This window comes from Macrosteles quadrilineatus, unplaced genomic scaffold (genome assembly GCF_028750875.1).
Source record: "Macrosteles quadrilineatus isolate MER2022 unplaced genomic scaffold, UCM_ALF_1.0 Scaffold_4__1_contigs__length_99947679, whole genome shotgun sequence".
Classification (NCBI taxonomy): domain Eukaryota; kingdom Metazoa; phylum Arthropoda; class Insecta; order Hemiptera; family Cicadellidae; genus Macrosteles; species Macrosteles quadrilineatus.
This window is the reverse complement of record NW_026542597.1, coordinates 96,891,080-96,914,017: the sequence shown is the minus strand read 5'-3', so window position 1 is coordinate 96,914,017 and position 22,938 is coordinate 96,891,080. Positions and strand designations below refer to the sequence as shown.

Below are 22,938 nucleotides of genomic sequence, written 5' to 3'. Positions count from 1 at the left end.
TGGTGTTAATATGTTATTTTTAAGTTAAATATAATAATATATTACAGTTTGTGTCAACTTTTGATTTTGTTTGATTTTAAGGCACATTAAGTAGTTCTAGACTCATTATAGTCTCTGTGTCACAATTTAGTCACACAACTGCACTGTTCGTTTAGTCATGAGTTGAGTAAGAATCAGAATTATTTATTTGTCATTGGACATTACAAAAAATGCATTGACAATTAATTGTCATGTATATAGCATGGCTACAGTCAGGCTAGACATTACAGATAACATGTCTAATATGTTAATTTATGAGGTGTCAGCTCTGTGGATTCATGAGGTGTTTGTGTGGACCCTCAAGTCGCTTCCATTAATATACAAGAGCTAAGTACCTTGAATGAGCTCCAATATTGGCTTAAAAAGTGGAGGATAAAAGTCAACGAAAATAAGTCTAAACATATTTTTTTACACTGAGAACAGAGTACACAATCCTCCAGTATCCATTAATAATGTAGCTTTAACGGAGGCAGACAGTATACATTTAGGTCTAACTCTTGACATAAAATTAAATTGGAAATCTCATATCTGGTGCAAGAGACAGCAAATGGAATTAAAAATAAACTCAATTGGCTACTAGGTACAAATTCAAACTTATCATTTACTAACACCATTTTACTATTTAAAGTTATGATCAAACCGCATTCAACTTTGGGGGACCTCCAGCAAATCCAACAACGAAATTCTTGAACAATTTCAGGCTAAGACTGAGAAGAATTATTGCCGCACCCTGGTTCGTATAAACAGTAAAATTTTGAATTACTTCAAAATTAAATCAGTAAAAGAAATTATACAAACCATAGTAAAAAGTACCAAGAAAAATGAGAATATCAGAACAATAAAATTCACAATAACAATTTTTGGCAAGACTTGTTGATGAACAGGTTCTTGCTTCCTGTCATTTTTTTTATATTTACTTATTGTTCTTATAAACAGTTTGTAAAATAAATTCTGATAAAAAAATCAGTACGGTAGTTAGAATAAAAAAAATACCATTTCTATATTTGGAATATTAATATTGGAAATGGAATAACATATAACATGTTTGTTAATAGTCGCCGGATAGCTTAAAAATGTTGAATGAAGTTTCTTTATTCTCTAGAATTTTTATTTATTCTCCTTACATTGTCATTTGGGACAAGGTTTACAATTCAAAGTTGAGGCTCCAAATGCACCAAAATATAAAAATTCATAATTCCAAGAGTAAATAATAGATAAGTTGTATAAGGGAGTATGTTTTATTTATGGTTGACACTGCGGTGTCCTTAGTCAATGAAATAGGTAAGGTAAGCTATGGTGCTAAATTATTAAGGTATTTGACCAATGAATATTTAAAAGTTGGTATATAAGCAATACTGTAATTTAGAAGATTGTTATTTTAAATTTGTAGTCAATTAATTGTATACGTTCCGACTTTAAGCGAATTAGGGAAGTAGCTATTGGGCCTAATGTAGGTGGCATGGTAAGACCCATAAATTCATATACCTTTTCTATTGTTGTATCTAGAGGCCAAATACACCACCCTTTCAAAATTTTTTGTATGTGTGTGTGTCCGTGGACGTGATAACTAAAGTAATTTTGGTCCAACTTTGATAAAATTTGGCTTGAAGTTGTATGCCAGGGCGGGATAAAATTGAATGAGTTTGCAAACCAGCATGACCAGACCAGGGGAACGGGTTTTAAGGGGTAAAAATAGGGGTTCTCATTTTTGACCCTCAAAACATAAAATTTCCCAATCTCTCTCAACCATTTTGAAGAGCTTAAAAAACAAATAAGTCAGTATATTGACATGCTTTTACTGTTATTGGCCACGGATAAAATAAAAAAAAATGTAAATTTAAAATTTCCATGATACAGTATTCTTATTTTGAGAATAAGTTTAAACCATTTTAGTTTGCTTGTTTATGGATACATTTTGATTAAACTTTGTAAATCAATTTAATTTATACTAAGCTATTCATATTTATAACAAAAAACACACTTTATTACTCTCCCTGAAACAGCAAACATAGGTACTTGTTAAACCTAATGTTATTTTAATAGATTTAATTGAACGGAAATGGAAATTCGGTTAGTCTGCAGGTTTGCTGCAGCGGAGGTACTATTTAAGGCTTGGGTCGACTTGGGATATTGACTTTTCAGATCCATTATCTGTATAGATGGATCAACATTGTTTATAAGTTGTATCACAATATAAATCTAAATCTCCCAATCCAATAATTAGCCATGTACTATTAAACACAAATTAAGTCTGATTCCTTGGATTAAAACAACTGAATTGATTTCACTAAAATTTCACCAAAAGATGTTACGTTACTGGAAGTAACTACCGTACTTGGAAGTTACCGTACTGAGGATTACTACACCGTATAAACAAAACACACTTGGTCTATGATATAACCTTTGACTATTAATACAACTAAAACATACTCTCCGCTGTGTCAACTAGTATAGTGTTGGTTTATTTACTGCATGTTTTATTGTACAACTAGCTGTACCCACGGAGTTCATAAGTATTCGCATGGCTCAATCACGTCCCGGTTGAAGTTCGTTCTTGTTTTCAGGTTAGCTTGTTCGCTACGCAAACTCGCCTCCAGGTTGATGTTCGTTACATATATACATATATATATATATACACACACACACATACATAGTTCCTCTTTTATAGATATAGATTACAACATAAGCCACTAGAATTTTTTTTCTAAAATAGCTTCAAAATGCTAACTTTTCCCAACGTTGCCATCTCTTTGAAGCTACTTCAAGAGAGACCTCGGTCATCAAAAGTTCTATTTATAATCCACAAGTTATATGTCACGTGATCATGCTACAAGTGTCGCATAAATACAACACACAATACACTAAAGAAACATAACATACAATATTTACACAGTACACTTTAGGGAAGATGTGGATTTCAATAGGACAAATGCAAAGACACAATTGTATACAAATTATTTATTTCAACTTTACAACTATTTTGTGAACCTTCACAGTGTGATCGAGGCCACAGCTGGCCAGATGAAGGTCAATGCTCTCCTGATTGTCCTCCGTATTTACATTCACCGGACGAAACGCAAGCTTCTTGATGCTTAGGTGGTGACTATGGCTGTAAAAAGCGTTAAGGAAACACAGTAAAAAGTGATAACAATTAATAATAATTGAAAATGAAAATACAAATATCCACAATAAATATGAAGTAGTGCTTGGCAGCTTTGATTAGGGATATACTACCACAAAGCCATCCATTGTTTCAAACCCAGGAAAATACTCTCTTTCCAGCTCCTTTGTAAAAATTTTGTCTTGGTGTTTCTTGAGCCGGATTGAACTGATTTCCATTCAGGTAAGTCTGCTATCGTATCTTAAGTCCTTAAAACATGCGGTTTCTGTTGCAGAATGAAACTAATATGCCTACATTTTTAATACACAGCACAAGAACAAACAATACACAACACTGAGCAAACCCCATTTAGTCATTATTGCAGTTTCGGGGCTTTCACAATCAGGGTGTCTACCAGATTTCTCAAATGGAATTCCCGACTTTTTCCCGACTTTTCATTACCATTTTTATATAAATCCCGACCAAAAACTCGGTCCATTCTCCATGTTACTACACCTTTTTCCGTCTCCCGGTCATGGTACCTTCGTCAACATATGTTGTCACTTACGACCCAGCGAAATCACTGACGATCGAAACGTATCACATGCCAAGAAAATCCCGTATTAAATGTAGGGGTGTGTGAAGCAGCAAAACATTTCAACTCAAAGCAACGATTTGATTTTAAAAAATGTTGATGTAACTCGATTCGAAGCAACATGGAATTTTTCTATTCATACTTCTCAGTGGAGTGAAATATCTGTTTTCAATCATACATTAAAAGAACCAGTATTTCTGGAAATATCAGTGAGCTTCTTGCCTATTTCATAATTTTTACTTGCAGCATCATTTTGTTAAGTATGTTACCTATTTTATTTTATTCATTTTATAAATAAAGATATGTTTGGGTGTAAACAAATAAAAACCTTTGTAAGATTTAAATACTGAATCTTTCAATTGGTTTACATTGATAAAATAAGAGGATAGAATCAGAACTACAAGGTATACATAACTTCTTGTATGGCGAAGCAATGTCTCAGTGTATGCCATGTACTTGGATGGCAATAACCTGTATGGCTAAGCAATGTCTCATTGTATGCCATGTACTTGGATGGCAATAACCTGTATGGCTAAGCAATGTCTCAGTGTATGCCATGTACTTGGATGGCAATAACTTGTATGGCTAAGCAATGTCTCAGTGTATGCCATGTACTTGGATGGTAATAACTTGTATGGCTAAGCAATGTCTCAGTGTATGCCATGTACTTGGATGGTAATAACTTGTATGGCTAAGCAATGTCTCAGTGTATGCCATGCTACTTGGATGGCAATAACCTGTATGGCTAAGCAATGTCTCAGTGTATGCCATGTACTTGGATGGTAATAACTTGTATGGCTAAGCAATGTCTCAGTGTATGCCATGTACTTGGATGGTAATAACTTGTATGGCTAAGCAATGTCTCAGTGTATGCCATGTACTTGGATGGTAATAACTTGTATGGCTAAGCAATGTCTCAGTGTATGCCATGTACTTGGATGGCAATAACCTGTATGGGTAAGAAATATCTCAGTGTATACCATGTACTTGGATGGCAATAACCTGTATGGCTAAGCAATGTCTCAGTGTATGCCATGTACTTGGATGGCATTAACCTGTATGGCTAAGCAATGTCTCAGTGTATGCCATGTACTTGGATGGTAATAACTTGTATGGCTAAGCAATGTCTCAGTGTATGCCATGTACTTGGATGGTAATAACTTGTATGGCTAAGCAATGTCTCAGTGTATGCCATGTACTTGGATGGTAATAACTTGTATGGCTAAGCAATGTCTCAGTGTATGCCATGCTACTTGGATGGCAATAACCTGTATGGCTAAGCAATGTCTCAGTGTATGCCATGTACTTGGATGGTAATAACTTGTATGGCTAAGCAATGTCTCAGTGTATGCCATGTACTTGGATGGTAATAACTTGTATGGCTAAGCAATGTCTCAGTGTATGCCATGTACTTGGATGGTAATAACTTGTATGGCTAAGCAATGTCTCAGTGTATGCCATGTACTTGGATGGCAATAACCTGTATGGCTAAGAAATATCTCAGTGTATGCCATGTACTTGGATGGCAATAACCTGTATGGCTAAGCAATGTCTCAGTGTATGCCATGTACTTGGATGGCATTAACCTGTATGGCTAAGCAATGTCTCAGTGTATGCCATGTACTTGGATGGTAATAACTTGTATGGCTAAGCAATGTCTCATCTCAATGAATAGCTTATATAATTAATGTCAATAATTTGAATAATGTCAATAAGTTATATGGATACTGATAGTCAAAGTATCATTATCAATGTAACAGTCAACTACGTATATGTATACTGATTCAATGACGTATAGATACTGATTCAAAAAGCTATTTGGATAATGATTCAATAACGTATATGGATACTGATTCAATACCGTATATAGATACTGATTCCATAACGTATGGATGCTGATTCAAAAACGTATATTATGGACACTGAATGCCCATGATTCAAATCGTTATTTTGATCATCACTGAATCGAATTGGAATTCCGATGCATTTTCGTTTCATCCCCCACCCCTCAAATGTAATCCCGTTCCAATGATCAGAAATATAAGATCCAGAACATTTTTTTAAAGTTTTGGGACCCGTTCATCACTAATTTTGAAAGGTTAGATTATTCCCGACTTTCGGCCGAAATTCATGACTTTTTCACGACTTTTCCCGACCTTTCAAAATCCCCGACTTTTTCCCGAATTTCCCGGAATTCCCGACTGGTAGACACCCTGACAATGAATTACGATCATTGTCTAATCGTCTATACAGTTCTGGAGTTTGGCTTGTGTTTTGTATTAAATAAACGTCACTTTTGTAGCAAAATATATCGGCATCAAAAGTTGTTTTCTTTGCTTATCATCTTTTCTACCTATCATTTTGGTACCTAATTCAACACCTGCCAGGTCCCATAAGAGTCAAATGATGGAGAATCAACTATTTACTTCAACAAAATACAAGTGGAAATATACAAACATTGAAATAACTGTTGGTTAAAGTTTCCCAAGTGTTAGTAAAATATATAAGTTGCTCCCCAAAACTCAATATAAAAGGATACTCGCCGCTGAGCTGGAATAGAAATCGCCACGGCGACGGAACACTGGCCTTCCAGCCGTAGAGTCGTATTTCTCCAGTCTCCGTACCTGCTGCCAAGAGGTACTCGAGTGGGGAGAGAACAAAGCCATGGGCGAACGACAAACTCGTGATGGACTCCTTCAACATGACATAATGACATGGCAAGGCAGCATGGCATGGTTTACAAGTTTATTTCAATGCATATTTACACTGCATCCATTTTTCTATTCTCTGAATTAATGATCCAGTCTGATAAAAGGTTGACGTTAGGTAATAACCAGGACAGAGTTTGAACTGTTCCCTTGCAAAACAACACAAAATATTCTACTTAGAAAAATCATTACAAAATAATTACATTAAGTTACAATTTACAGTCTCAAATGTAAGTAGCCTACAAAACAAATATAAACAGTTTTTTTTTTCATTACAGGGTAAATCTTATTACATAAAGCGAGCAATAAAAGAATCACAGGGCCAGATATTTTACGTCCAAGGGCCATATTCTTTTAAATCCTTGACAGTAATTGTGCAAACAAATTTCTAAATTTCCATGTAAACAGCTTGAACATTAACAATGCTTCAGGTTTATCCAACACAAAAACAAGATCACTCAGGCATTTGTTACCATTTATTTATATTTTATTTACCTCAGGTAGATCTAGGTGGTCGGAGGAGGGGGTGAAGGGGCCAAGGGTGGGGTGGTTTTCTTCCCCTAATCCCCAGACCACAACTTTTCCATCCCTCGAGCCTGTGGCAAAATAAGCAGAGTCGTGGCTCCATCCGCAACACCAGATGATTCTTGTGTGAATGCCAGTGTTTTTGTCCGATCTCCCGACCAACTTAGGTCCTAAACCCAACAAGTCAAATTTGAGAAACTAATTAAACTAGTGAACACGGACACAGATTTTCGTGAATTATTGTCTGTCCCTCCCTTATGGTGCAGACTGTAACGGATTTGAAATGTGAAAAAGAAACTAGGACATGTTTACCTGTAAATAATGAGTGCTTGGAATTAGAATTCATCTATATATTTAATACGCGACATGAAACTTTGTGAACAATTAGGCTTTTTTGTTTTAAGATTTAACCCCACATAATATATACCAAAATGTTCGTCTAGGTGTGTAGATGTGCAAACTGGCTTTAGATTTTCGAAATATATCTTTTTAAGGGCGTGGGCTGCCCTCAAAGTTCCTTCCATAAGGATAACATTGTGACTGATTTGAATGTTATTCTATTCTGAAACAGATGTCAATACGTTAGTCAAAAAATTAAATCCCAGCTGTTTTGTTTGGTTTTGAAGTGTAAACAGTTTGCATGTTTAGAAACCCGGCAAAGAAATGTTACCCATAGGACACGAAGGAATAAAAGTTTTACATTATATTTTTGTTTAAACATGCCAAGGACCCGACGACATAAGAAATATTGCCAGTCGGACACGGCGAGTCAACATACGGCAAGCAATGCAAAACGTAAAGAGCCTAGACGTGGAGCAGGAACAGTTAGTGGCAACGTGTACTTACACTGACAAATACAAGAACTCAGCAGCATTCACTTGGCGAGGTGGCATTAAAATGTCAGAAATGTGGCGCACTACATTTTAAGAACAAAGAGGGCTAGGCGAAGGATTTTCATCCTGCTGCCATGAAGGAAAAGTGAATCTACCACCATACCGAGAAATCTATTATATCCAGAGCCTACTAAATGGAGCAAATCATTTGAGCAGAAAATACTAACAGAATATTTAGATCGTACAACTCTGTGCTCGCAATGGTCAGCACTCGAGCTAAAATTGAAGAACACAAAGGTGGAGGGCCTTTCATGTAAAAGGTGCACGACACAATTTATCACTCAATTGGCTCCTTTCAACCGTCAGAAGGGGAGCATCCCACATATGTCCAAATTTATATCCATGAACGTCGAAACCGCTGTTCAAGTAAGAAAAATTCTAAACAAAGATAATGGCTCTTGCAGCACTGAACTCATACACATTTTGACTCAACATTTGGTTGATATTATTAATCCATACGCGCAAGTTTTCAGCATGATGAGCTCCGTCCTGCAAAAATACTCCTACTGAACAGCAAAAAAACTTAGAATGCATATAGCCAACGATCGAGCTCAAGACCAACGTCGATACAACGACGCAACTTCTAACGACGTTGATATATTATCCTAATTTATTATTCGTGCGAATTCGCACGTGTTCACCTAGTTTTTGTATAATAGATCAGATTACTTGGAACTAAAAGTACATGAAAAACTTGTATTTGACAATCAATTGATCAAAAAATTGACAAATTTGACAATCCCTTCTCAGCAATATGCAGACACAAAACTAAAAATGTATGTAAAATTAATTGGTATATACTGAATTCTGACTAATGCTGGATTCAGATGCTATTAACCCTTGATTAATCAATAGAATCGATCAGCATCCAAGAAGAAGTTGAAGTTAAATGGTATAGCAAGTCCGAGGTTTGTAGTGTTCCTTAAAAAAATGGAAAAATAAAATGCCAAATGGTGTTAAAAAACACCACTCAGATAATACACACATTTCAAATAAAAAAAATATGATTTTTGGGATTTGAAACATTTATAATTGGATATTTTGAATACATGAACTATACACAACTGTATTTACAGTGGCAATTTTGAAACACTGTTACATTATCTATGGGTACAAGTTGTGAGTTTGAATTTCAACCTACCCGAGTCGCTCTTTTGAAAGACGGACCAAGTTCTGTCCCGAGAGACTGAGAGAAGATATTTGTCATTGGGAGAAAACTGGAGTTGTGTCACAGTCAACTTGTGGGAAACAAGACGGCCGACTTTCCGCCATGTAGAGGTATCCCTGGAAAATAAATCATTGATTGAATGGATTCAATGTTTAATCTACAACAAAAAATCTTGTTGGATATTAGAGTGTGTATTTATTAACTTACAAAGTTACATCATAACATCATGGAACATTTGTAAACTATAGTTCGGCCGCTTAGAAAGCGACCTCCTCCAACATTGGTTTAGCATTAGCGCGCAGGTCGTTTTCTAAGCGACCGAACTATAAATATTAGCCTAATATTACTTTTAACAAGTAAACAAAACAGTTTTCACACTTGACCCTCCCAATTTTTACTCAACAATCCATTTAAAGAATAAGTTCTTACATGACAACCAGTCTTTTACATGACGTATTCCTTTTATGGGTTGCTTATAAAATGGAACAAGGTTAACAGTTAAGTTAACCCGTTGGCATACTCAAATTGCACTACCTGTACCTGAATAAACACGGAAATTCCTATATTTTTGCTCTTTTATTGACTTCCAAAACTTTTTTTAGGGAAATAATTAGAGAGTGAAACCTGGGGCACTTTAAAGTTTCGTACTTCTCTATAAGATTAACATAGGAAACAAACATTGTTATGGAACTCCAGCTGTTGTCAGAAATTAAAAGTGAGAAGAAGAACATAATATGTTCTTTCAAATAGTAAATATTTCATTTCAACCAAGTAAGTAAATGTTTGAATCAAACTGTTAGCAAACTTGTTGACTGTTTACAATTAACATATTATGTTAATTGTAAACAGTCAACAAGTTTGCTAACAGTTTGATTCAAACATTTACTTACTTGGTTGAAATGAAATATTTACTATTTGAATTGGGGTTGGCGTAAATATTACATATTACAATGGAAGTAAACGAGAGAGCCTGGATAAATTGCTAAATACTAATAAATTACTAAAATAATCACTAAATAAATTACTAAAAAGAAAAACTGAATTAACACTGTGCTGCATTTCTTAGTAATCATTGAAAGAACCGATTTGCAAACTATGGAAACATAGGAAAGTCATAGAACACCACCAAGGAGAAGAAATAGAAATAATGTTTTTTAAATTTTATTTATAATCGTTATTATTGACAACCTAATGCGGCTATGAGTAAGGCTATTTGTAGAAAACACTAAAAAACAAGATCAGCTTTTGAAAAATGATACGATATGTACAAGAAATGTTGATAATATCGATCTGTTATGTACATCTTGAGTATTTCCATAATCTTTAAGTCAAATCTTTTAAAGTCATCAACATTTTTGACTGTTATCCGTTTTAAAAGTAACGCCTGTAATACTTAGCAATTGCTCGATTTCGAGCAACAGGGGCACTAGTTTTGTACTAAGAGTCCTAAGAGGCTAGCGGCCATCTTGGATAATTTCAAACAGCTGCTAATGAGTTATTTATCGCCGAAAAGTATTTTTCAAACACCAAATTTATTATAATTTTAAATATCTACTAAACTGTGAGATAAGAAATGTTTTTATTAGTTTTGAATTGTTCTCCAAAGGAGGCATATAAGCTAACGGCCATCATGGATTTGCCCGCCATAAGAGCAATGTTAATTTCGTTAATTTCAAACAGTCGCTGAAGAGTTAATTATTTAACATCACAAAATATTTTTTCAAACACCAGAGTGATTGTAATTTAAATATCTAGTTAACTGTGAGATTATACATTTTCTCTTTAGTTTTTTAATGGTTTTAAGAGTTAGATTGTCTAGGCTCCAAGGACTCTTAAACTAATATCTCCCTCCTCAGAAAGATTGGAGACTATTTGCAATTATCTATATGCCGGTCTATTTCACTCGTTTGTTAACAAGACAGTCGCGACATTTTGACATAAAACATAACCTCAAAACTCTAACTTGTTTACTTTTTTTGTTTTGCAGGACAGGTTGGGCAACCAAAGAAACTAAAAATACCTAATGCAGATAGACAGAAAGAATTATTAACCTGAAAAGTGCTGCGATCCCTCGGAATAATGTCAAACAATGTCGCAGCAATGTCCCGAGACAGCTGAGTTCCTTCTAGGAATTACAGAGCACATTAGCGGGACGAAAATGTTCAGTCCAAATATGCCAGTGGGTTAAATAACTTTTATCTAATGTACTGAAGTGGTGTAAACAGTGTTAACCAATAGTTGGTATGCCTAATAATATTCTTATGTCTAGTGTTTAACTACAGTTTGTAAGACCGGGACGGGTAGCGTCGTCCTGTAATCCAACTACAGTACTAGGAGGTCATGAATTGTGGATATTTATAGGCATGCACTGTGGATGCGATACTCCCTGGTGTGGATTAACGTACGCACGAGTGAGTACTCCGACTATCTGCAGTGCTATCCTGATAATAAGACCAATTCGTATATACCAAGGTCCAAGGGAAAAATGTAGTTCGGATTCCATTATAAACTGTAGGTTCCTTAGTTGCCATTAGCTGTATGGGCTATTAATTAACAGCTGTGTCTAAGGAATGTCGGCCTTAGTCACTAACAAGACTACAAGATTGCGCCACTCATCCTACACTGCTCCATTCATACTTGGTTTAAAATACCTACTTTGTATGGTCGCCATTTCATTGAAAAGTATTAAAGTATAAAGTATATAAGTATTAAGACTAATCAAACTACTATTACCGAAACATACTGATTCAAAATGAAATTTACCTGGGAGCTGATATTACAAAGACCTCTTTGTCGTACTTTGGCTTTCTAATAGATTTTTGCCTAAAATTCATTTTGCAACATGAATTTCCCTACAAAATAATTATGTAGGACATAAAAAATCAAAAAAATTATCAGATATGCTAAAATATGTTCAGACATGCTAACACATGATCAGGTATGCTACAATTAATAAGTTCACAAACCAACATAAGATGGCCGCGTGCTCTTCGTTGGTGGCTTTACACGCAGAAGCTATCACTTTGCCATCTGCGGATGCTGCTAGGCTGAATATGTCGTAGCCGTGTCCGTAGAGTTTCATGGTTTCTGACCACAAGAAGTCTTGCAACAGCATATCTTCCGGTGGAGGTGCTGTGGACAGGTTATGTTCAGTAGTACCAAGAAAATACCCCAGCCACAGAAAACCTGCAGACTAAGCGAATTTCCATTTGCGTGATTGGATTTACACTAAAATATCTCCTTAAAAATATCACATTTATTCCCTATTTAAATAACATTAGTTTAACAAGTACTTAGGATTGCTGCAACAGGGAGGGTAAAAAGGTGTTTTTTTGTAAAATGTTAATAGTAAGAAATTAATGCATTTTCCAAATTAGATCAAAATATGATCATAAACAAGCAAACTGCAACAGTTTACTTATTTTCCATAAGAATAACATGAGAATTTTGAATTTACAGTTTTTTGGAATTTTCTCCGTACACATTAGGCGCATGATAACGCTTCAATATACTAAATTATTTGTTTTTTAAGCTCTACAAAATGGTATGGAAAGAAAAAACTAAATTTTAAGTTTTTATGGTCAAAAAATGGGATTCCCCTATTAAACCCCTGTTCCCATAGTCCGATCATGCTGCTTCGCGAACTAGTTCGAATAAACATAGGTTTACACGTTTGTACTAAATTTAATCAAAATCGGATGATTTTTGCTTGAGTTATCGCGCTAACGGACACACGGATGGTGTTTTTGGTCTCTAGGGACCTCAAAACGTTTACAAGAAGACTGTGTCTGTGTACAAGAGGACTATCTGTGTCTGTGTACAAAAAGACTGTGTCTGTGTACAAGAAGACCATCTGTGTCTGTGTACAAGAAGACTATCTGTGTATGTGTACAAGAAGACTGTCTGTGTACAAGAAGACTATCTGTGTCTGTTTACAAGAAGACTATCTGTGTATGTGTACAAGAAGACTATCTGTGTATGTGTACAAGAAGACCATCTGTGTCTGTGTACAAGAAGACTATCTGTGTCTGTTTACAAGAAGACTGTGTCTGTGTACAAGAAGACCATCTGTGTCTGTGTACAAGAAGACTATCTGTGTCTCTGTACAAGAAGACTATCAGTGTCTGTGTACAAGAAGAGTCCACTAAAATAAGGCAACTTTAAATCAAGAGCAAGTAGTATTATATTCAAACTACTTAACAGTTTTTCTGCAAGTCTTTCTATTATTTAATGAGTAAATTTTTTTACTTTTACTACCAGATCCGGTATAAGGTCTCAAATAGAGCCGCTTACCACTTTTATTTTCCCTCCTGCAGGCACATTTAGGATTTTTTTCATTTTCCCAACAGGTTTTTTCTTACTTATTTGTTTTTTTAATTTTTGAAGTCTGACCTTTTCCCCCACCAAATTTTGCTTCATTTTTCATTATGTCACTAACTGCCCAGGCGGCAGCTCTCTCACCAATAACTAGAGTCTGAAACTTTTACCCTTTGCCAATTTAATAAGCTGTCAGCCACTGATCTAATTTTACTATCCTTCGATCTTGAGTATGCTATATCGTGGTTTTTGCATGCAGCATCCAATTTATTTATGCCCAGATCACCCCTTGCTTATCTCTTCCTTAAATTCGTTCCAGGTCCACAGTACTAATAGCCGGGTATGTGAAGTTTTACAGGTAAAATACCCTGTGTCTGTGTACAAGAAGATTATCTGTATCCATACAGGGTGAATAAAAAGTCAAGACTCCCCCCATTTAATATTTTTCTAAGTTAGAACACAGTTAGGACACAGATAGTGTGTTTGTGTGAGTCAGTGGCCCAAGGCAGCGATGTCGTGGGTTCGGATCCTGGTCACTGCCGAAAACATTTTATCAGTACAGTTCACCATTGTACTGTACCGGCTCACCCCTTGCTTTGCTGGATACGTTCCACGCATGGGAAGTTAGTGTATACGAACGGGCAAATGCAAGGTTAAAAGAGGCCGCAAACCTCTTAAAAAAATATATATATATATAGTCTTCTTGTACACAGACACAGGGTATTTTACCTGTAGAACTTCACATACCCGCCTATCAGTACTGTGGACCTGGAATGAATTTAAGGAAAAGATTAGCAAGAGGTGATCCAGGCATAAATAAATTGCATGCTGCACGCAAAGACCACGATATAGCATACTCAAGATCAAACTATAGTAAAATATACACAGATACTCTTTTGGTGATCGTGCAAACTTAGCACAAAGTTTCATTTTATGATTTTGAAAATGTTTAGCGTCTCCCAAAAATGAGGGATTTTGGGCTCAACTGGAGATTAAACAGTATGATTTAAATTGACATTCTGTTAATATTACGTTTTTTTAACCCAACCTTATGATAGTGTGTATCTAGATCCGGATCCAAATTTTTCAAGATCCGTATCCGGAACCAACATTTTCTTGGATCCGCCCATAACTAGAAAAAATAATGAAGTTTTTCTTTTAATTTGAAGGTTATTGTTGGGTTGAGGGAATGGTTAACATGTAAAAACCACATTGACTAAATAATACACGATTCAAGATTAAATGGAAAACTTCTGCTTTGTTTTGATTTCAAAAGATATGTTAAAGATTTATTCTACACTTTTTTGTTTTCATAAATTTACTAACATTTTAAATTTGAGATTTATCATAGTGTTTAATCAATATTTTGTATGAAGTGGAATAACCTCAACTGCCACTATTAGAAAACAACCTAGGAATAAAGATTAAATAATAGGTCTGTAAAGGCAATATATTTGTTCATTAAGTAAATACTATGACAAGTTTCAGTGGGCGGAAAAACAATTTTATTTGGAGGAGATCTTAACCAGGTGCCTGTTGCTCCAAGCAAAAAAGGTTCAAATAATATAGCCTAGCATTCACGGTAAAGGGATCATCCAATATAACAGTAAAACCTTGGTAGTTTCCGTTTCTTAAAACTAACCAAAAATATGTCGAAGATGCTGATGAAAAGTAATTTCGTAATTGGTTTAAATAAACTGGGTAATGGAGCCCTAACCATTTGCCAAATAGTTAGGGAATCAGCCGTTGAGTAGGCCCTTTTTTGATAGAATATGTAAAGTCAATTGCACCTTTAGTAGGAATACCACCACACAATCTTACACTACTATCTTACAATAGTTTTTTCATGTTGATCAGATCAGAGATACTTCTTATGTTGAAGAAATCTAGCGTTAAGTTTGGCCAATACGATGCTTTTGCTTTACACTAATTTTAGTAAACCTTTACAAAAGCAGCATAAACATAGAAAAATAACTGGGTCGAGGTAATAATTTAGTGGATTTGACCAAGAACTAAGCTTATCTCAACACACCTTTATTTGACTTTCCATATTTGACGAATTTCCAATATTTTAATCAGGGAAGCCTTTTTATCATCATTAACCAAAAGACCAAAGCTACCTTAGTAAACCAATATTTATTCACAAACATGTTTGCTGCCTTTAGAAGATTTAAACCTCTGGAGAAATTTAAATTATTTATTGAAAAAAAAACATCAACAAAAGCAAACAAAGACAACCAACAAAGAGTTTTATACACAAAAAAGACATGTTATGCGCTGGGATATCTATACTGACACATAGATAATTTTATTCTGAGTTTGTTTAAATATTACAATAATTTGTTTTACATTTGAGCTTTTTAGGGACTTATGTCCCAACAAGCCACTAGTCTTAACATAAAGTCCCTATAGAACAACTCTTTCTAAAACTAAAGAAACCTTCCATGTATAATACAGAATTGAATTTAATCTTGAGTGCAGCTGTTTCTTTTATCGAATCAGTCATTGATTCAGTAGACAAAGGACATTATACAATTGGCATATTTTAGGACCTTTCTAAAGCATTTGATAGTGTAAAACATAGTAAATTACTAGAAAAACTTAAAATAATTGGAATATCAAAAAAAGCTCTTAACTGGTTTTCTTCCTATTTGACAAATAAATCTCAATTTGTGAAAATTACCCATTTGACAAATCATAATAGAATTATCAAATCATCATCAACTTATCAACCAATTAAATTTGGGGTCCCACAAGGTTCAATTTTGGGGCCTTTGCTTTTTTTGTGTTACTTTAAGGGCATGGAAGATAATTTAACCTACAAGCAAAATTCTATATTATGTCTTTACGCTGATGATTCTAATTTGATTGTATCATCTAACGCTCCAGAAGAAACTGAAATTTGTACATATGTAGAATTAGAGAATATTGGAAACTATTTCTACAATCATAACTTATTATTAAATTCACAAAAAACAAAACTTATAAATTTCAGAACAGCTCAGAACAAAATTACAAAAGAGCCAACAATAACTTACAACTCAAATAACATTCAAAAGGAAAATCTGATCAACTTTCTGGATTTAACAAGAGATGAAAATTGAAAATTTGAATTGGGATAAACACACACAGAAAGTTTAGACCAAAACTAACTCCGGAATTTATGCATTGTCAAATATGTCCTTTTATTGTAATTTTAAAAACCCTAAAAAATATATATTTTGCTAACATCTACTCTCATCTTTCATTCGGTTTAGCATTATATGGGTCAACAAAAAAATTTTATATGGATAGCATTCTGAAGAGGCAAAAAGAGGCTATCAGAATTATGCTTAAGCTTAAACGAGAAGATTCGGCAAATCTGAGGAAGTAATAAATTAAGTACATTCTTATAATTTCAGGAGAAGAGAGTTTGTCCAGCCTCACAAATTAAAATTTTTTGAAAAAAAACCCTCATAGGCTGGTAACGAGTTTCTAAAATTTGTCCCTGAACTGATAAAAAAATAAACAAACCTATCTAAATTCAAGAAAATTCTAAAAGATTATTTAATAAATTTAGCATTGTATTCTTTTGAGGGAGTTTTCCACCTCCCATACATAGATATAGTATTTTTATTTTAAGTATTCTGACACTATTCACTGTACCACCAATGTACATGATTTACGATGAATAAAGATGTTTGAATATGAATATGAATATTTCCACTCATGCTGAGGTAGTTTCATAAAAATCTGGAATTTCTCAGAGTATCCTGGAAATGCTGGCAGTCCTTGAATTTGGTTCTGAGTTTTGAAATTTTACGAACAAAAATTAATTGGATTAGATCAATGTTGCACTGTACTCACCATCAAGTTGTGGTGGACAAACGTTAGGGTTCACTTCGCTCCAAATCTGTATCACTTCTAAAGTCGATTTACCTGAGGAACATATTTTGGATTGAATTATATTCTTTATTAGTAATGAAAGAATAAAACACATCCATTAACTTGTGACATTAAATATTACGTAAGCAAAATACCCTCTTGTCAATAACTACCTTGATATTTGATGATTTCAGAACATTTTCCCTGACCTTTCCTGGTCATAGATGAAATTTCTCTGACACTACACCAGTTTCATTGACCCTAAAATCTAAGAGTTTCCCTAAACTTCAAATGTCCCTATCTTTCCCTCACCTTACACCAATTTCCCTAGCTTTCCTATTTTGTGAAAATACATTAGTAGCATATGAAAGCAAATTATATTGTATTGTGTAAAAGTTGAATACTCCACTATAGGGATGGAAAAGTCTCAAAATTTCGGGAAATTTAAAATCTCGTTCTACGAGACAATTCTTTTTTTGGTCGAGATTTTTTTGAGACAATAAAAGAAATTAAAAATGCCTGCAGAAAGTCGATTCAATACCCTCAATACAGGAGCGTGTTGTATTTGCGTTTCCTTTGCAATGGCGTTATAATTTAATTAATTCTTTACCTACATGTAATGTAAATATTACATTAATTGTTTTACCCTTTGAGAAGTTTTGAAGTGTAAGCAGTGTGAGGCATGTTTTACTACTATAAACATAGCCAAAACAAGCAAGTATTTTATACAAATTGATATTGTTTTTATTTTATTTTAGGATAAGTTTAACTCTATCCTAACTTAAATCACCATGTTTCCTAAGGGTAAGCGTTATTTTAAAACGTTTTTATTAGCTCGCTTTCTTGTCCGGTACAAATTTTGCAATCAATTTTATACTAACTTCCCGATGAGCTAGAGACTTGAAACTTGAAACATAGCTCACAAATGGAAGACAATGCAACATTATATCATTTAATTTTCATATTTCCCTTGGGCTACGCCCCATGGGCTTGTTTTTATTAACTCGCTTTCTTGCAAATTTTGATACTTCCCGATGAGCTAGAGATTTGAAATTTGAAACATAGCTCACAAATGGGTGACAATGCAATACTATATCATTTAATTTTCATATTTCCCTTGGGCTACGCCCCATGAGCTTCTTTTTATTAGCTCGCTTTCCTACAAATTTTGATATCAATTTTAAACGAAGTTCCTGATGAGCAAGAGACTTGAAATTTGGAACATAGCTCACAAATGGATGACAATGCAATATTATATCATTTGATTTTCATATTTCCCTTGGACTACGCCCCATGGGCTTCCAAATTTTTCATGTTTACATTTTGAAAGAATGTAAATATATCAATTAATTTAAGTCAGCTGTAAATACTTAAATTTGACAGTTTGAAGAGCAGAGGTTAAGAGGAACAGGTTATGCTCCCAAGAGATTCTTTATACAAACAAACATTTCAAAATAAAGATAATCTGATTGCAGATAAAAAGGTGTTTGCTAATAATGTCAATTGTTATTTATTTAGTATTCTATAAAGTAAACAATAAATTAAATAGATTGATATATTTATAGTTAGTAGGTAGGCCATACATTAAATCTAATACATAATTATATATGAAAAGAAACTCAAATTAACCTTAGATTTCCCACATGCCTCTGACTTAATCTGATATAGATGCTTGAAATAGATCCACACACATTAAAAACTAAAAAGTAGAAAATAATTTATAAATAAAAAACCTTTTTAAAACAAAACGTTTTTAAACACACTAAAAAGTTGAAAATAATTTTATCTCAAAATTTTATGAGAAATAAAAGTCTCGTCTCGAACTAAAAATTCAATCTTGTACAACCCTACTTTGCAATCAATACTACACTGTGCTCACCTATGCAGCGGTTTTTTGCGTCTTTTATTTTGTCTATTTCTGCCTGTTTCCATTCCTTGTTGGATAGCCCTAGGGGGGGAACTGACGCTCTCATTGACACCAATTTACCCATCTCTTCAGGTGTTTTCCCTGTGGAATATATTCATAATTAGAAGATAATCGTCATCTCCATGTTTCATCTTAGTTCTTCCTTGACAAACTTTGAAGAAAGTCATCCCTATGGAAGAATGTCTATATCGATGAATTTTTACCATAGAGGGGAATACCTAAGGAATTTTCTATCAAAAAAAGAAATTAATAAACTATAGAGAAATTAATCTCCATAATATGTGTCTCAGTAAATATAGGTTTATAAGAGATTAGCCTAAACACTGCACATACTTAGAAAATACACTAAAAGAAAAACTTTTCCATCAGAGAATCGAGTCTTGTTGTTGGACAATCCCTGATATTCTGTGAAGAAGATGTTTACCAAATAACTTGGTAAATTATTTGATTTGTCTGCGATGAAAACCCTAATCTTCATTGAATATGACAAAGGTTGTAATTGAAGACAGATTGCTTCAGCATCTATCAAAGCTTCCCTTGAGCATCAAAACAGTTCAGAAAATATGTGAGCTGTAGTAAGAATATTAAATCAGATACTAATATATCTTTGAACTTAAATCTAATAAAGTTTATTCTATTTCCAAACATAACTCCTGATTAACACTAAACTTGGTGTACCTTCAAACTCTTTTGCCTTTGAAGAATAAGGTGCGCAGAGCCTTAGAAAGTTATCTACGAAGATTCGCGTCACATTGAATGCTCGGATGACCTTTTCATCGGCTCCAGACACAAAAGAGAAGTGTGGTAAAATTGCAATGCAGGATATATCATACCCATGGATCTGCGGGCGAGCCATCTCGTGCCACGAATAATCCTAAAGAAGAGATTTGTAATATCAGCTTTTTGTCAATGGAGTGTTAGTTTGATAATGCTAGCAGTACAGTCATAGCGAGGATGAGAATACTTGATCTTTGATACGAGACGCAAAGGCCAAGTGAACCCACCCAAAAGCACAGCATGAGACAAACCTGAAAAAAGTTAGTAGCTTTTTGATGGGTTGAAACTGGACCCAGCTGTCCATTGGGCTATAATGGTCCTGGCTAATGAAACAGCTGATCTTAGTCGGTAACAAAGCTACAAAGGCCATCTCATTTTATTCTACACTCATCATTCACTCATTTGGGTTAAAATATGCACCCAGGTGTCGTCTCCGTCTTAATTGGTTGGTAAACTTGTAAACTGTAGTCTACACTGGGACTCAAATCGGTTTAGATGATCTTATACACATGTCAAGAAATAATTTACAATTATTTGGTTTTCAGCTATGTAAAAATCTTAAAATTTTTCTTAAAAGTAATACAGAGGTACATCTAAATATTAGTTTATACTTGGCTTTTTTGTTTTTGTGGATTGTGTTCCACCACATCACCAGGTGCTCATGACTTATTCTTTTTTTATGCTAGTTCGATACAAATATTCAGTTTTTTTTTTTTTAATAAACGGTACCAATTATCAGACAAACTAGGCATGTAAGCCCATCTTAATACAGGCCCTCGTTAAAAATACTGAAAGAGTCTACTTTGTTACCTTGCTATACTATCTTGTTGAACCTTGTTGTATATAATCCATGCAAAACATCTCGACAAAGTATTTTGGCAAGTGTACTGTTTCATCAAACATTCTATAGTAAAGTAAACCAGAGCTTTCAATAAAGTGTTTCACTGATCTGATAGAATCTGAGGGAAGTCTGTGACTACCTCAAAGCAGTGTCAAGGCACCTCAACACCATGAACAATACACATTAACACCATCAACTACATTTATATTAGGCAGATCATAAAATACATCAGGCTATACAATAGTATTTTTTTAGACAGACATCTAAATAGACAACACACATTTCCTATGTTTCAAAACTAAAGTTTCAAGGAATTCTTTTAAATGGTTTTGAGAAGTACCTGTTTCAAAACCGTCTCAAGGGTAGCAGTTTTACGATTGGAGAACCCACGGACCCAAGGAGCGTACAGCCTCGCCGTCTGGTCGCTGGAGACTGTCATGATGTAACGTCCAAACTTTGGCTCCCAGGCGAGGTCGTTGACTTGATCGAAATGTCCCCCCACAGTGACCCCGGGACTCCAAATTCTCTGAGAGACAATGAAATCTACTTTAGTACTTCTCATTGAAATGGCCACCATACATAGTAGGTATTTTAAGCCAAGTATGAATAGTGGCGCGATCCTGTAGTCTTGTTAGTGACTAAGGCCGACATATTCCCTAGACACAGCAGTTAATTTAAAGCCCATACAGCTAATGGCAAATAAGGGACCTACAGTTTATAGTAGAATTCGAACCACATTTTTGTCTTGGTATATACCAATTGGTCTTGTTATCAGGATAGTACTGTGGATAGTCGTAGTACTCATTAGTGCGGACGTTAATCCACACCAGGGAGTATCGTATCCACAGTGCATGCCTATAAATAACCACAATTCGTGACCTCCTAGTAGCTGGATTACAGGACGACGTCACCGTCCCAGTCATTTACTAAATAATAATACTAGATACAAAATAAATAAAATAAAATAAAATAGACTAGAAACAATAAGGGTGTTCCAATGTTTTACAATTAGTCTCAAAATGTTCAAAATTAGTATTTTTAAAAAGTAGCTTCACTTACAGCCACTCTGCGCCAGCGGGTCTTGTTCCCAAAGATACTGGGTATCACTATGAAGGTGCTGTACTCGTCCAGGTTGGGGCCCCTAGTCTGCTCTAGCAACAATTCTTCGCTTTCATCTTCACTCACACAGAAAGTTCTTTTGTCTTCTTCTTTTTCTTCTATAGAAACCAGGACCTGTAATGTTTCATTTCACTTCATACTAAAAATTGTCCTAGGAATTAATTCCTTGTTAATTTTATAATTTAATAATGTATTGCCCTAAAGTGTTAGGAATGTTTCATTACCCCTCATAAAATCATCAATATTTAATATGGTTTTGTTCAAGGAAAGGCTCTAGGCCAGGATTTTGAATTGTAGAAAAAGATAGCAACTAGCTAACCTTGAAAGTGTAGGTAGGCCATAGAACAAGTAGAAAATACACTGTGCACACAATATTTCGTCCTCTGAAGGACTTTGTCTTCATAGATGGGTAAAGATGGGCAAAGTTTAAGAAACCTTCTTAAAGAGTGAAACGCTTCAACCTCTATGCTAGTTCTGCTAATTTGATGAATATTTTTGATCTGGACACATGGTCTTGAAAACCTGGAACTCTTCTTAAACAACATAAATAACTGCAGCCCCCTTAAATTTTCGTGGGAAACTTCTGATACCACCATCAACTTTCTAGAGATGTATCCGTCAAAACGGTCAACGGGATCATAACAACAACAGTTCACAAAAAAGCCACTAACCACCAACACAGTACCTCCACTTTGAGAGCTGCCACCCGAACAACGCTAAACGTTCACTCCCCTGCAGCCTAGCCCTAAGGGGCCTCCGGATCAATAGTAAGGAAAAGGATGTCCATTGCCCATACCTATAACCAAAAGCTTGAGACTGCCATTGAGAATAGAGGATATCCACCTGCACTTCAAATCCCAAATTAATGGAGCCACCAACGATTTCAAAAACTAGAAACATAAACCACAAAAGAACGTTGATTCAGTTAACCTAATTACAACCTACGAACCTGGCCTATCATCAAAAATAAACAATCTCCTAAGCTCTGGCTAAAAAAATTTACTAAACTCCAGCCAAATAAAAGTATAAAGAAAAAAAGAAAATCTCTGACTTATATATTTAAAT

The 22,938-nt window shown here is 34.7% G+C and overlaps 1 protein-coding gene across 2 annotated transcripts in view; it reads right to left on the bottom strand.

Annotated features, from left to right (window-relative positions):
• Positions 1 to 2,984: 2,984 nt before the first annotated feature.
• LOC128992541 (elongator complex protein 2-like) overlaps positions 2,985 to 22,938 on the bottom strand; it is a 43,061-nt gene continuing 23,107 nt past the window's right edge. For both annotated transcript variants that reach the window (XM_054416166.1, XM_054416167.1), the window contains exons 8-17: positions 21,814 to 21,987; positions 21,095 to 21,280; positions 19,815 to 20,010; positions 19,089 to 19,217; positions 17,192 to 17,263; positions 11,995 to 12,160; positions 9,002 to 9,144; positions 6,938 to 7,137; positions 6,274 to 6,428; positions 2,985 to 3,148 (exon numbers count right to left, since the gene is read on the bottom strand). In XM_054416166.1, coding sequence (XP_054272141.1) covers positions 2,998 to 3,148; positions 6,274 to 6,428; positions 6,938 to 7,137; positions 9,002 to 9,144; positions 11,995 to 12,160; positions 17,192 to 17,263; positions 19,089 to 19,217; positions 19,815 to 20,010; positions 21,095 to 21,280; positions 21,814 to 21,987 — 1,572 coding nt within the window. In that variant the 3' untranslated portion in view covers positions 2,985 to 2,997. The remainder of the gene's footprint in view (positions 3,149 to 6,273; positions 6,429 to 6,937; positions 7,138 to 9,001; positions 9,145 to 11,994; positions 12,161 to 17,191; positions 17,264 to 19,088; positions 19,218 to 19,814; positions 20,011 to 21,094; positions 21,281 to 21,813; positions 21,988 to 22,938) is intronic.